Below are 13,603 nucleotides of genomic sequence, written 5' to 3' on the forward strand. Positions count from 1 at the left end.
AGAGAAGATTCAGATAATATTCATAGATAAGCTGATCATAAATCCACAATTCATCAATCTCGACAAACACACCACAAAAGAAGATTACATTGGATAGATCTCCAAGAACATCGAGGAGGACATGGTATTGAGAATCAAAGAGAGAGAAGAAGCTATCTAGCTACTAGCTATGGACCCGTAGGTCTCAGGTAAACTACTCACATTTCATCAGAAGGGCAATAGGGTTGATGTAGATGCCCTCCGTGATCGAATCCCCCTCCGGTAGGATGCTGGAAAAGGCCCCAAGATGGGATCTCACGGGAACAGAAGGTTGCGGCGGCGAAAAAGTATTTTTGGTGGATGCCTCTGAGGGTTTTGGAATATATGTGAATATATAGGACGAAGATCTAGGTCAGGGGACTCCCGAGGGGGCCACAAGGTAGCCCCCCCTAGGGCGCGCCTCCACCCTTGTCACCGCCTCGTGGGCCTTCTGGCTTGGACTCCAAGTCCTCTAGGTGTCTTCTGGTCCAAGAAAAATCATCGTAAAGCTTTATTCCGTTTGGACTCCGTTTGATATTCCTTTTCTACAAAACTCAAAAATAAGGAAAAACAGAAATTGGCACTAGGCTCTAGGTTAATAAGTTAGTCCAAGAAATAATATAAAATAACATAATAATGCATATAAAACATCCAAAACAGATAATATAATAGCATGGAACAATCAAAATTATAGATACGTTGGAGACGTATCAGTGCATATAGGTGAGCCTAGTTGTTTTAGGTTTTGTGTTTGACAAATTAAACGCTAGTTTTATTCCGCATTTGTTCAAGCCTAAACCGTAATTATTTAAAGCGCTTATTCATCCCCCCTCTAAGCGACATCCACGATCTTTGACTTGGGCTGAGGGTTGAACATTCACGACTTGTAGCTTACGCCAAGAGCTAAGAGCACCACAGAATAGGGTATTACCTCCACCGAACAGGGCCCGAACCTGTATAATTCCCTGTGCATACTCATATCAGCATTCTTCGGTAGATACGATTGCCTCTACATTCCTATCCCCGTAGTATTGTCAGGATTATATCCACGATAGCCACTTTGCGCTCCAGGCATCACTTTTCCTTGGACACTTTGCCTATGGTCGAAAGGAGCTTCAACTAGCCAGGCTGCATCTTGCGCTGGATTGCATAACTGTTGGTAAAGGGCCTCGATCTCCCCATCATTGAGTTCCACCACGGCACTTTCCTCACTTCCCATGAAGCTATAATCTGGCGTGTCGACCGTGTAACATCCTGGACCTAGGTCACCTGCCACGGGCGTAAAGGCGTCATGGATGGCACCGTTATTGCGGGCCGCTCAAGAAAAAGTTGTGAATGTGTTTCCCATCTCAAAGAAAAAAAGATAAAAAAACATCACCTTCATCTTAATTTTTTTAAAGAAAATCTCGCATCACGTGAACATCACATCCATCTAAAAAAAAACTAGAAAACAATTATCAAAAAAAAAGAAAAAGGCTCACTTCCCTCTTCTAAAAATAATCTCCATAAAAATAAAATAAAAAATCTCACCGTGGCCAACCAGCATGCGCCAAGTTGCATAGCTGGCTGGCCGCTCTTTCACTGTGCCTTAATGGGTTTGGCAATTTTGTAAATAAAAAAAGGATAAGTGGAAAAGAAAGCATGGAACTGGATTAGTGCCTCGCTTGTCCTGTGACCGGGGGAATCTTTGCTGCCTTGGGACAGAAGGGAAAGGGATGCATCGATTGGAGGGAGCATGGCATGGTGCTAATCATGCGCGGCTGCCCTCGCAGAATCCACAACCTTTTGCGCTGCCACAAGACAAACAAAAGTGATCAACAGTGCGCCTAGTGTCTAGTGCTACCTCACGGTTTAATAGTTTCTGTTTCTGAAATTCCATGGTTGCTTCATCGAACATGAAAAACAAAGATGGAACATGGAATGCTTAGGCCCGGCCCTGCCCCTGCGACGTGATTCCAGTTGTTTCTGGATGGAAGTGCCAGTCAATCTCCCCCAAATCTCTCGGCTGTCCCGACTTGCACGTTGGTGATCTCCATCATCTCCTCCACCAGGGACGACAGACCTTTCGGTCTCGAACATGCAAGAACTTGTCGACGGACATTGAAACATATGGATTCTTGCGGGTGTGTGTTTAGGACTTACGAGTGGCCATTTGCTGCTGTGGTTGTGGACCACGGGGAGGGTAGAAGACCCTCAAGAAAAGGCCAAAAGCACAGTAGCCAACGGTGGTTGATATTTGTAGTATAACAAGAAACACGCGGATTACCATTTACCGTCCCCTCACTTTCTCTGTCCAAAAATCTTCTCCTCTTATCTTTTCTTCTACGCGAAACTTTTAATTTATTTATCTTCAATCATGGCAGTATAACGAACATCATATAAAATAAAAATTACATTCAAATCCATAGGCCATCTAGCGACGACTACAAACACTGAAGCAAGCTGAAAGCGTGCCATCGTCATCACCCCGTTGTCAATTAGTTTGGCGGAGAGGGACATAGAGAATCAAAATCAAGAGCCTATCAATCAATAAAAATGGAAAATTAGTTGGCTATCGATCGCTAGCCTACCCCTTCCTACTCCCCTCCCAAGCGAACAAAAGATTAGGATTCCTGCCTACAGTCGGCGGCAACACCGATTTAATTCATCTCCTGTGGCGTAAGGGCCATGGGCGTGTGGTGGATCCCGACCACTGTCGTCGGGAAGGCTCAGTTGTTAGATGTTTCTTTGAATCTGTTAGGATTTGTGTTCTGCTCATGAAAGTGAGACGACGGCGTCTCCCTGAAGATGGAATAAGATTTTCCCTGCCTAGCCCCCATCTCAGTGGTGCTTCTAGCATCGTCGGAGGCCGTGTGGAGGTGTGTTTCACGAGATTTAGTTGGTGGTGGTCTTTGATGGATCTGCTCCTAACAACAAGTTTTGCCCAGCCCCGACGAGGGAGGGAGGGGGGTGATGACGACACCACACCTTCGGCTTGTTTCAGTGTACAACCTGGCTAGGTGGTGTCCCGGATCTGAATGTAACTTTACTGTTTGTTGTACTGGCATGATCGTAGATGAATACTCCCTCCGTTTCTAAATATAAGTCCTTTTAGAGATTTCAACAAGTGCCTACATACGGAGCAAAATGAGTGAATTTATAATCTAAAATATGTCTACATACATCCGTATGTTGTAGTCCATTTGAAATGTCTAAAAAGACTTATATTTAGAAACGAAGGAAGTAGATTGGAATCATGAAACGCAACGGCCCTGGTGATGGGCGTTGCCTGCTCTGCGGGCCTGAAGAGGACTCAAACCATATCTTCTTCTCCTGCGTATCCGCGCAGTTCCTCTAGAACTGTTTCCGTGAGATAGTGGGTGGAAGCTGGGACCACAACAACTTTCCCGCCTTTTTTGCCGAACTCCAGGCGTTAGCACCTCCGGCTCGCCACATTAGGTGGCTGATCATTGGGGTGCTTGCCTGGACGCTGTGGACTGTTAGGAATAAGCTTGTGATTCAGCGTATCCCTCTTCGTCGCGCTACTGATGCTTTGTTCAAATGGTCTGGTTACTTGTAGCTTTGGCGGCCGCTTAGCCGCCCCAGGGAGAGAGACGCCATCACCTCCATCATCATCCAGCTTCGTGTGATGGCTCTCCGGATGGCTCCACCGCTTTCCCCACCACCGGAGCCGGATTAGATCTTCTCTACTTCGCCGCCACCGCCGTTTATGTGTTGTGCATGTCGTGTGTGTATGTTGGGCTTGTTGTGCTGTGCCCACAGCTGAACCTGGGTGTTGTGTGTTTGTGTGTGTGTTGGATTTTGCCTGCGGTGGCGTTGTGTGTGTTGTTCGGTTGGTACCTTGATAACTTTGTGCCCCGTGGTTGCTTTATTTATAAAGCGGGGTGAAAACTTTTTTGACGACGGGAAGGTTTGGTAAAAAAAAATACAATGCAGCCAAGCCAAAGTGCATTCGGGCCTGCTGGGTCTGGGCCCACAGCCTGGCTGCCTTCCTCCTCCCCCCTCCCCGTCTCCTTTCCGTTTGGTGTCCTTTTCTCCATAGGAAGCTGTGAAGCCCACCCAAATCCACACCACGGCAGGACTACTAGTACTAGTACACCGAGCCAAAGAAGAGAATGTTCTTGGATCCCCTTCCCTGCCTGCCACAACATTCCTACTCCCCCACACTTCCAGTCCCCATAAACAAACAAACCAACAAACCACTGGTCATCGACCTCTCTTCCTCATCTTCTTCTTCCGGGACGGTCTATTCCTTCGTTGAGTCGGGATCTTGGGCGGCAGAATCCAGGAGTAATTCGGCGGGTGGGCTTAGTTAGGTACCACAGTTATCCAAAGGTCCGCCGGCCCTTCTTTTCCACGTCTCCAGAGGTCGCCGGAATCTCTCCTCACCAGTGGATGTGCAATCTCGTGCGTCCTCTCCGCGTAATCTGGGCGCCCTTCGCCTTCCACATCGCAGCAACGTCTCGGGGGATTTTGGGCTAGATTGAGGTTTTGCGTGCGTGTTCCTGTGTGGGGAAAGTGCTTTCCTTTTCTATTTTCTTTCCCTTGGTTTCTCGAGGATTTGGTTCTGGTGTGTGCGGGGGGGGCGGAATCTTTCTCTGCCTTTGATCCCAAGGAACCGGCCGCCTCGTTCATGTAGTGCGGCGTCCGCTGGAACCTGGGACTCCTAACATGGCCTGCCTCAAGCTGGGATCAAGGGCTGATGTATTCAGGAAGCAGGGTCAAGACTGGTATGAACAGCTTCTCTCTCTTTCTTCATTTCCCCCAACATGATCCTCTGCCATGTCTAGCCTGCACATTTCCTCATGGTTGCAAATGACAATTTTAACATCTTATTAAAGTTGCTTCACCTTTTAATACGTGCAATGTTTTCATTACTTGCTCTATTTGCTGCCATAATTACCACCGTAGACATTGGAGTGTTTGTCTGTGTGAGGTTGGGCACGATAGGAAATGTACCTGCCATTACTTCTTTCAGGAATTAGAAAAATAATTGAATAGGTGCCATATGTGTGTACTAGAAGCTCCCATGCATCATCCATGGCCCAACCTCTTCCTGTTGGCCTCATCTGGGGTACTGATTATAATATGCTAACCAACTCCTTCTGGATGGAAGGCTCTAATCAAAACATCGAGCCCAGGCCAGCTAGGAAAACTACAACCGTTTTTGTTTTTAAGCTGATGCAACTTTCTGGGAGGACTCACTACCAGTTATTTACCTAAAGACAGCCTGTTAATCAATATCATTATGCTAAGGCTGTCATTTCGATGCATTCAATGCTCGTACCGTTTGGACGACTTCATCTATTCGTGGAAAAATGGAACCTACCTTTTATACTACCATTTTTGGGTGTTATTGAGATCAAGGCAGTGGTGGGTAAATGGAGCAGAATGCCTGTCCTGGATTAGCATTTATTCCCCCTTTCCATGAGAAATATTGTCTCGCTCTCGCCTGACTTTTGGGACCGGCCGTTCTTATGTTCAGTACTTGCTGGAGCTGCACATGTTGGACACTAAATGTGCCATATTGATGCCTCCAAATTCTGTTCTCTCGTCACAATCATGCCGAGCATTACTCCGTCAGATACCGGTCCTGGAATATGTAATAAACTGCTACAAATCTGAAACTTGAGATTTTTTTTATCTTTTGGGTTACGGTTAGAAGGCTTATAGCTAATCTCTTATTTGGTCTCTTGTATCCTATTTAAGTGCAATCTTTTTTTAGAACCAACTTTATTAGGCACATCACTTGATCAACACTTCTAAATACATCTAAACTGTATTTACAAGAGAGAGAAACAATTGTGACATATGAACTTTGATTATTATTTTCAATTCTGACCATGGATATTTTAGTGCATGTTCTGTGTTCATACAGTCTAGAAGTTAGGAAGTCAAGCACATTAATGTGCCTTGGAGCTGGTCGTGATCAATGTTCAAGATATCGGTAACTAGTACCATATCGTTCGGGTGCTGAGTAGTGACAAATAGGCGAATTTTCCAGTTAATTGGCCAAGAAATCAGTTAATCGGCTGTTCGGTGACCCACCGAGTAGCGATTAACTGACCGAGATGCTGGTTGAACACATGGCCAATATTTGGAACAATATTCATGATAACACATGGCCTTTTTATCCCTAAATTTTTCAACTTAATGAGACAAGCTAGGGCTGATGTAAGATGTTGATATTCAGCTGGATTATGTAGTGCATTAAGTTTAGTTCACTCCGTTGATGAGCTCAAAGATCACCAAAGTATACCATGTTTTTCCAAGAAGCAAAAATGCTGGAACATGTAGGAACAATTACATGTTGAAATAGTAGAAAAGAAATAGGGATAGACATGGAGGGTAGTGAGTTTGTACATCTACCCCCACCCAAGCGAGGCTCAATTGCTACATTGAGCTCATGTTCACTTTAGAATAGATGGCCGAACTAAATGCAGCTCATTCAAGCTCTGCATGATTGTGTACAACAAACTAAAATTATCTATAATATTATCTCATGTGGTTTGGCTGGAATAATTTTCCCACTTATATTCATGTACTTCCTCATGCTCTACAGTTATAACTTATAACTGTGTAAGCACACTATTTTATATAAACTAAATTGTTTGAACAGAAAATTACTAATGGAAATATGTTTGTTATGTAGGTATTGCACTACTGGCCTTCCCAGTGATATAACTGTGGTGGTTGGGGAACAATCTTTTCATCTCCACAAGGTAAAAAATTCACTAATAAGTTCACTAAGGCTTTCATGTGTTTTCACACAATTTTGTTAGCATTGTGCGATTTTTACTTTGATTCTGGGAAACTTCTAGTACCAATATGTGCATACTACTCTGTCCATCCCAAAATAAGTGTCTTTGATTTAGTACAACTTTGTTTAGAGACAAAAAATAGATGTAAATGTCTGCGGAGGATGAAGTAAATTACCTTGTAACAATTGATATCTGTTTTACAGTTTCCTCTATTATCAAAGAGTGGCCTTCTGGAACGTCTCATCAGAGAGAAAATTGAGAAGGGAGAAGATAGCTGTGCCATTGATCTATCTGATATTCCTGGGGGAGCAAAGGCTTTTGAACTAGCTGCTAGGTTCTGCTATGGTGTGAAGTTTGAATTGACTTCCTCCAATGTTGTGCACCTTCGCTGCGCTTCTGAGTATCTTGAGATGGCTGAAGAGATCGCCGAGGGAAATTTGATTGCGCAGACAGAGAACTTCCTTACCCAGACAGTTCTCAAAAGCTGGAAAGATTCAATCAAGGCACTTCATACTTGCGATGATGTCATTGATCTTGCTGAAAAATTGCAAGTTGTGAAGAAGTGCATAGACTCAGTTGCAACTAAATCAAGCACTGATCCCGATGTATTTGGCTGGCCTGTCGCCCAGTATGGTGGTCCCACACAGAGTCCTGGAGGGAGCTTCTTGTGGAATGGTATTAGCACTGGAGCAAGGCCAAGAAATTGCAGTTCAGATTGGTGGTATGATGATGTGTCATGCTTAAGCCTTCCATTATACAAGAAGGTAATCTCAGCTATGGAATACCGAGGCGTCAATCAGGACATTATTGTTGGATCCCTTAACCATTATGCCAAAAGGCGTTTACCTGGTCTGAATCGGCGCAAAAGCATTAGTGATGTCAGTAACTGCCTTTCAGTGTCAACTTTAACCACCATGCCTTCTGAAGAGGAGCAAAGGTATCTTCTTGAGGAGATTGATAGGCTGTTACCTTTCCAAAGGGGTGTTACATCTTGCAAGCTGTTATTTGGCCTTCTGCGCACAGCGATCTTCCTTAAAGCCAGCTCATCCTGCATGTCCAACTTGGAGCGTCGGATAGGTTTGCAGCTTGACAAGGCCACTCTGGAAGATCTTCTGATAACAAACATGTCTGAATCCATTGAAATGCTCTATGATGTGGATTGCGTACATAGGATTCTTGACCACTTCTTGGCAATGGATCAAGAAACTGGTGGAGCTTCTCCTGGCATTGGCGAAGATGGGCACCTATTGGCTTCTCCATCTCTATTGCCGATTACTATGGTTGCTAAGTTGATCGACGGCTACCTAGCTGAAGTTGCACCAGATGCCAACCTAAAGTTGCCAAAGTTTGTGTCTTTGGCTGCCGCCATACCAGACTATGCTCGGCCAATAGATGATGGACTTTACCGCGCCGTTGACATCTATCTGAAGGTAAACACTCTTTTATTTCTGCTCCCTGTTTCCAATGACACAATAACACACCGGTAGGTGAATTCTTTTGCATATCCTAAGTCAGGCAAATCATGATTAGCATCCATAACTTAGTTCTTCCTATCCTTGTAACTTCTTGTCGAGTTATATTTGAAAGGATTGGTGGATAGCTGTTCTGTTTTCAGTTCCAAAACCTTTTCTCAGTAAAACTAGATAGTACAGTAAAGGTTTGTGATCATTCAGCTTGCGCCGCAGGATAAAGAGGTTATTGAAGAAATAGTAGAGTAGGTTCAGAAACATTATTTAGGTTGCATGAAGGTGGTGCTTACTGCTTACTATTCTTCCTTTTACCTTCTGTTAACGAAGCTTATAGATAGTAATGTTTGATCTGTAATATTTGATATGGCATCGACAGGTAGCTAGTAATGTTTGATGTGGCATCAATCATAAGTTCACCTTGCTAATGTTTGTTTATGTTTTGTTTCTGCTCCTGTACATAGGCGCATCCCCATCTGTCGGAATCGGAGAAGGAAGAGCTTTGCCGGGTGATGGACTGCCAGAAGCTCTCTCTGGAGGCTTGCACCCACGCGGCGCAGAACGAGCGTCTCCCCCTGCGGGTCATCGTGCAGGTCCTCTTCTTCGAGCAGCTGCAGCTCCGGAGCTCCATCGCGGAGTGCCTGATGATCTCCGAGAACCTCGAGGGCGGATCGAGGCAGCTTGGCATGCCAACCTCTAGTGAGCAGCACCGTGGCGGTGTCGGCTGGCCCCTGGCCGCCAGGGAGAACCAGGCCCTGCGCGAGGGCATGGACGGCATGAAGCAGCGGGTGGCCGAGCTGGAGAAGGAGTGCTCCACCATGCGGGAGGAGATTGCGAGGCTGGGCCGCAGCAGGAGCGCCGGCAAGGGCAGGCTGTTCTCCCTTGGCACAAGGCCGCAGATCTGCAGCACCGCCAAGGATGCTACCCCCGCGAAGGTGACAACGGCGAGCGACGACGAGAGGCTGGCTGTGGTGAAAGTTGATGCCACACCCCGGCTGAAGCTGAGCAGACACAAGAAGAACCTGTCCATAGAGGCCTAGCAACATCGCTTGTGTTACTCTGTACTCTGAGTTTGGTGTTTTGCCGGTGAACTTGTTAGATGCTTTTTACATACCACCACCACCTATGAACGAAGAACTGAAAGAAGAAAATGAGTTGTTGAGACCTCATTCTAAGTTTTTAACAGCCACCCTGTATATTACGCACGCATGGCCATGGTGGCAGCGGTAACATCTTGTATCATGTGTCTCGTCTCTAGGATTGCTAGTTCATCTTGATTAATGTGTCCCGTCCCTATCGGTAGTGGTAGGCAGTCCTCCCTAGATGTGATCGGGATATTTGCCCACTTCTTTTATTTTACTTTACGAGCAAGGCAGGAGCTCTGTGGATTTCATTAAGAGAAAAAAGTAAATACAGAGCTACCGGTTTATAAGAAAAACCAAGGCCGAAAATCAACATGAACCAACACCGAACGCCAACACCATCTAAGGGCATTTCTAACCGAATCCCCAATAACTGGTTAGAGGAGTAAAAATGCGCCAGCACCTAGACGATCCCCAATCTGCCTTAGAGGAGGATAAATTATCCTCAGCCGCCGCGGTACGGATCCGTGCCGCCATGCCCGATCCGCCGGCCCCCGCCCGGTTTGCCGACTTTCTGGACCTCGCTCCGTCACGGGCGCCGCAGAGGACATACATTGGCGTCCGACAGCGCGCGCGGGGGAGATGGGTAGAGAAGATCACCGACCGGTAGACCCACACGAGGAAGTGGGTCGGGTCGTTCCACACGGCGGAGCTCGCAGCGATGGAATATGACTGGTGGCAAGTCCGGTTCCATGGCGCCACCGTGAGGCTCAACTTCCCGTTTGGGACGGCGCCGGTCCACCTCGTCCTACTGGCGCCGGGTGTGGTGAGTGCGGCGATGGCTCGGGATGACCGAGAGGCGAGGGAGCGCCTCAAGGCGGAGGCCGTTGACAAGGCATACATGGTGGACCTCCGCCGTTAGCACCCCAAGCTCGTGGAGGCGAAGCGGGCGATATTCACCGACAATGGCGGGAAGGTCATCGTCATCTCCAACGATGAGGTGCAAGGCGGCGAGGAGGAAGGCATGGAGGAGTAGGAGTTCGACCTCAAGGAGTGGCGGCCCGGATCCATGTCTCACCAGCGGTGGCCTGTTGAGAAAGATTGGCTCGACCTCCACTATGGCCGATGAGTAGTCTAGTGTAGTTTAAATTTAAATTTATGTTTAATGTTCGATTGTCAAAACTATATTGAATTTATGTTTAAATGTATGCAAATTTCGGTTGAAACTAGGTTAAATTTATGCAAATTTATATTTTACTTCGCTAAGTTTAGTGGATCGGTTAGAACCGATCAAAACTTGGTGGAGCATAACGGCTCCTTTGATTCAAAGAAATTTCATAGAATTTTTAAAGGGTTAGAATCCTTAGGATTTTTTTTCCTATGTTGATCGTTTGATTCACATGATTGAATTCTATAGGAATTTTCCTATGAAATCAAGTGAACCACATTTCATTGAAAATCAAGCATCCACTCCAAAAAAATTTACAATTTTTTTGTTTTTTCTATAGCATCAAACACTCTATGCAAATCTTATAGAATTCAAGTGGACATGCCACTCAAATCCTTTTTATTTTCTATTCCTACGTTCTGAAAATCCTTCAAATCAAAGAGGGCCTAAAGATTTACTTGAATGGAGATTATTTTTTAGGGATTAGCTAGAAATGCCCTAACATGACTAGAGCGATAGTAAGCAAGATATATGAAGGCGCCTTCAAGAAAGGAAAACGATGCGTGAGGACGCAGTCATCACCGGCATCGACCTACTTCTTTCAGGTGACACGGCTCGAGTTGCGGGATGCCAGGACCTACTCCCTCAGTTCCAAAATAGATGACTCAACTTTGTACCTCACACGTGATTTGTACGTTCCTCGTAGGTGGTTCACTTGCCCACTTGCCGTTGATCGCCGATCTCAGCGTCCACTCTTCCTCCGTACAGTTCGTGAAGGTTTGACAATGGGGCTCTGCCGTGGGACTCGATCACGTGCAACTCGCACCGGTTATGATGAGTGCACGTGCCATCTACTCTAGTTATAAGCCAACCCAAGTACTCAAAATGCAATTACCAACAACCAAATATTATCGGCTGCGACATTTTTCAGCTGATCATGTAAATATCTTGTTACAGAACCCGCATGCAAGTGCGAAGTTTCGTCACACGTGATGTGGGGAATGATCAACCACACAATTTTCAATCAATCCCTGAAACAGATGCGGCGTAAAGAAATCAGAATCAACAGATATCCATCTACCCGGTCCGGCATGGTACCCAAGTTCATGGTTCATCTGGAGAAAATTCCCAGGTTGGCGTGCTGATCTTGAGTTCTTGACAGGGTCATCTGAAATTCCCACACGACGGCATACCCTTTGGCGTCGTGAAATCCATGTTAAGAACGACACTGGCTTGGCCCTGGCCCCCTACATCTATATTTCCTAGAGTAGAACTATTGGGACATTGGGGTCCTTCTCATTGGCTTCAGCAGATTTCTTACTGCCTCGCTTCTTCTGCTTGTTCTTGAACCTGAATTGCTCTTTCTTGTTCTTCTCCCAACTTTTCTTGTGCTTCTTGTAAATGAACATTGCTGCGCGAGCATCCTCAATCTATACGGTTACCAAAATCACCATGCAAACTAGTTATGGACACAACTAATATGAGCAGGAAAGTGTTAGACTAGGATAATGAATTTTCAGTCTACTAGCAAGTGGCTATGTGAACGAGTGGTAAGCTATGGATCACAAGAACCAATCACATAGTTGATAAACAAGACAAATTTCATAATAAGCCCCTGGTCTATTTGCGTTTGTATAATCAAGCACTCAACATTAAATGTTGTTTAGTAAGCTCCTGAATCATTCTAGTTCAACTTAACACAATTTGTTGGCGCGACACTGATTTATTAGTCATTGAAGCAAAAGAGGATTGGAATGGGCTAAAATAAACCAAAATATACTGTTGAGGGGCTCAAAACTGAACTCGAGGCTTAAACACCATATAAAAATACATTATGAGTACAGTATCACACATACCGGGCAGTGCTCTTGCTGCTGTATCTTAACAGAAAGTTCTTGAGCAGCAAGATCTTTCAACGATCTCCGCTTGCCCTCCCTAAATTGAAACACATGTCACTACAGTGCTAAGCAATCTTAGTAAGAGTAGATATTTAGAAGACCATCTAACCGTCGGAAAACCTCATATTCTGAGGTGTCTCTTATGTCCTTTTTTGGGTGGCCTAGTAGCAGGACCTGGCAAAGATTGTACCACATTAGACAACATAACAAAGTGCTTCACGAATGGGGTTAAGATCCGTAACAACCTTAAGATCATGGTGTAAGGCATGTCCAACAAGAACCCTTCCTGTGATAAGCTCAGCTATATCCTTCTGAACGATCGAGAAATCTTTGGCTGTAGTATCATAAAATGGTGTTGCATGACCCATGCAAATAGCAAACCTCAACAGAAAAATATAATAACACATAGTGCTAATATACTAATGACATTACCTTTATTCATGTGCTTAGGTCTAATCCCACTAATATGGGTACGGTAGTCCACAATTCGCTCCATTGGTCGCACATATTCATCATATACTACGTTGCCAAAGGAATTAACCTAACAGAAAGCAGAATAACATTAGAGGGTACGAATATACTAAGAAAAGTATTTCAGCATATGAACTCCAATACATAGACCTCCCTCTCTTCATCGTCCTCCAATACACACTGTACTCTACATCTACTTTGTCCACCACCGCCGGCACATACCACCGGAACCCTACACCAGGTGCTCCCCACCACCGTCATTTGATCCCCGCTGATAATGACGAGTGCAACTGCATCAACATGTACCACACACATGACCCACCTCTCTTTTCCCACTCACACGACCCACCTTTCTCCACTCTCGTGTAACCCAGCTGGGTACCTCACTGCTCCCCTCTCTCCACGACACGTGGATCTCGCCGGGCTGGAGCCAGGCTCCAATGACGCCACTACCAAACCATGGCTAGGCTCACACGTGCCACCGCTATCAGGGAGGGATCCTCACTGCTCCCCTTTCTCTACGACACGTGGATCTCACCGGGCTGGAGCCAGGCTCCAATGACGCCACAACCGAACCATCGCTAGGCTCACACGTGCCACCGCTGTCAGGGAGGGACCTCATTGCTCCCTTCTCTCCATGACACGTGGATCTCGCTTGACTGGTGCCGGGCCCCAACAACAACACCGTTGAACCGCGGCTAGACATCGAGGAGGGCTCCTCACGTGGCCTTTATCAGGG

General features: G+C 45.8%; 2 protein-coding genes across 2 annotated transcripts in view; one reads left to right on the top strand and one right to left on the bottom strand.

Annotated features, from left to right (window-relative positions):
* The first annotated feature begins 4,067 nt into the window (after window positions 1–4,067).
* On the top strand, window positions 4,068–9,477 carry LOC119327478 (BTB/POZ domain-containing protein At1g30440-like). Its single transcript, XM_037600578.1, has 4 exons — window positions 4,068–4,748; window positions 6,671–6,740; window positions 6,983–8,209; window positions 8,710–9,477. The coding sequence occupies exons 1-4, from the start codon at window positions 4,690–4,692 to the stop codon at window positions 9,283–9,285; spliced, it is 1,932 nt and encodes a 643-aa protein (XP_037456475.1). The 5' UTR covers window positions 4,068–4,689; the 3' UTR covers window positions 9,286–9,477.
* Window positions 9,478–11,372: 1,895 nt separating this feature from the next.
* Window positions 11,373–13,603, bottom strand: part of LOC119330749 (RNA exonuclease 4-like) — a 5,524-nt gene continuing 3,293 nt past the window's right edge. Inside the window, exons 3-7 of the mRNA XM_037603876.1 lie at window positions 12,826–12,934; window positions 12,639–12,727; window positions 12,503–12,567; window positions 12,352–12,430; window positions 11,373–11,925 (exon numbers count right to left, since the gene is read on the bottom strand). Of these exons, the coding sequence (XP_037459773.1) occupies window positions 11,758–11,925; window positions 12,352–12,430; window positions 12,503–12,567; window positions 12,639–12,727; window positions 12,826–12,934 (510 nt within the window). The 3' untranslated portion in view covers window positions 11,373–11,757. The remainder of the gene's footprint in view (window positions 11,926–12,351; window positions 12,431–12,502; window positions 12,568–12,638; window positions 12,728–12,825; window positions 12,935–13,603) is intronic.

Source organism: Triticum dicoccoides, chromosome 7A (genome assembly GCF_002162155.2).
Source record: "Triticum dicoccoides isolate Atlit2015 ecotype Zavitan chromosome 7A, WEW_v2.0, whole genome shotgun sequence".
NCBI lineage: Eukaryota > Viridiplantae > Streptophyta > Magnoliopsida > Poales > Poaceae > Triticum > Triticum dicoccoides.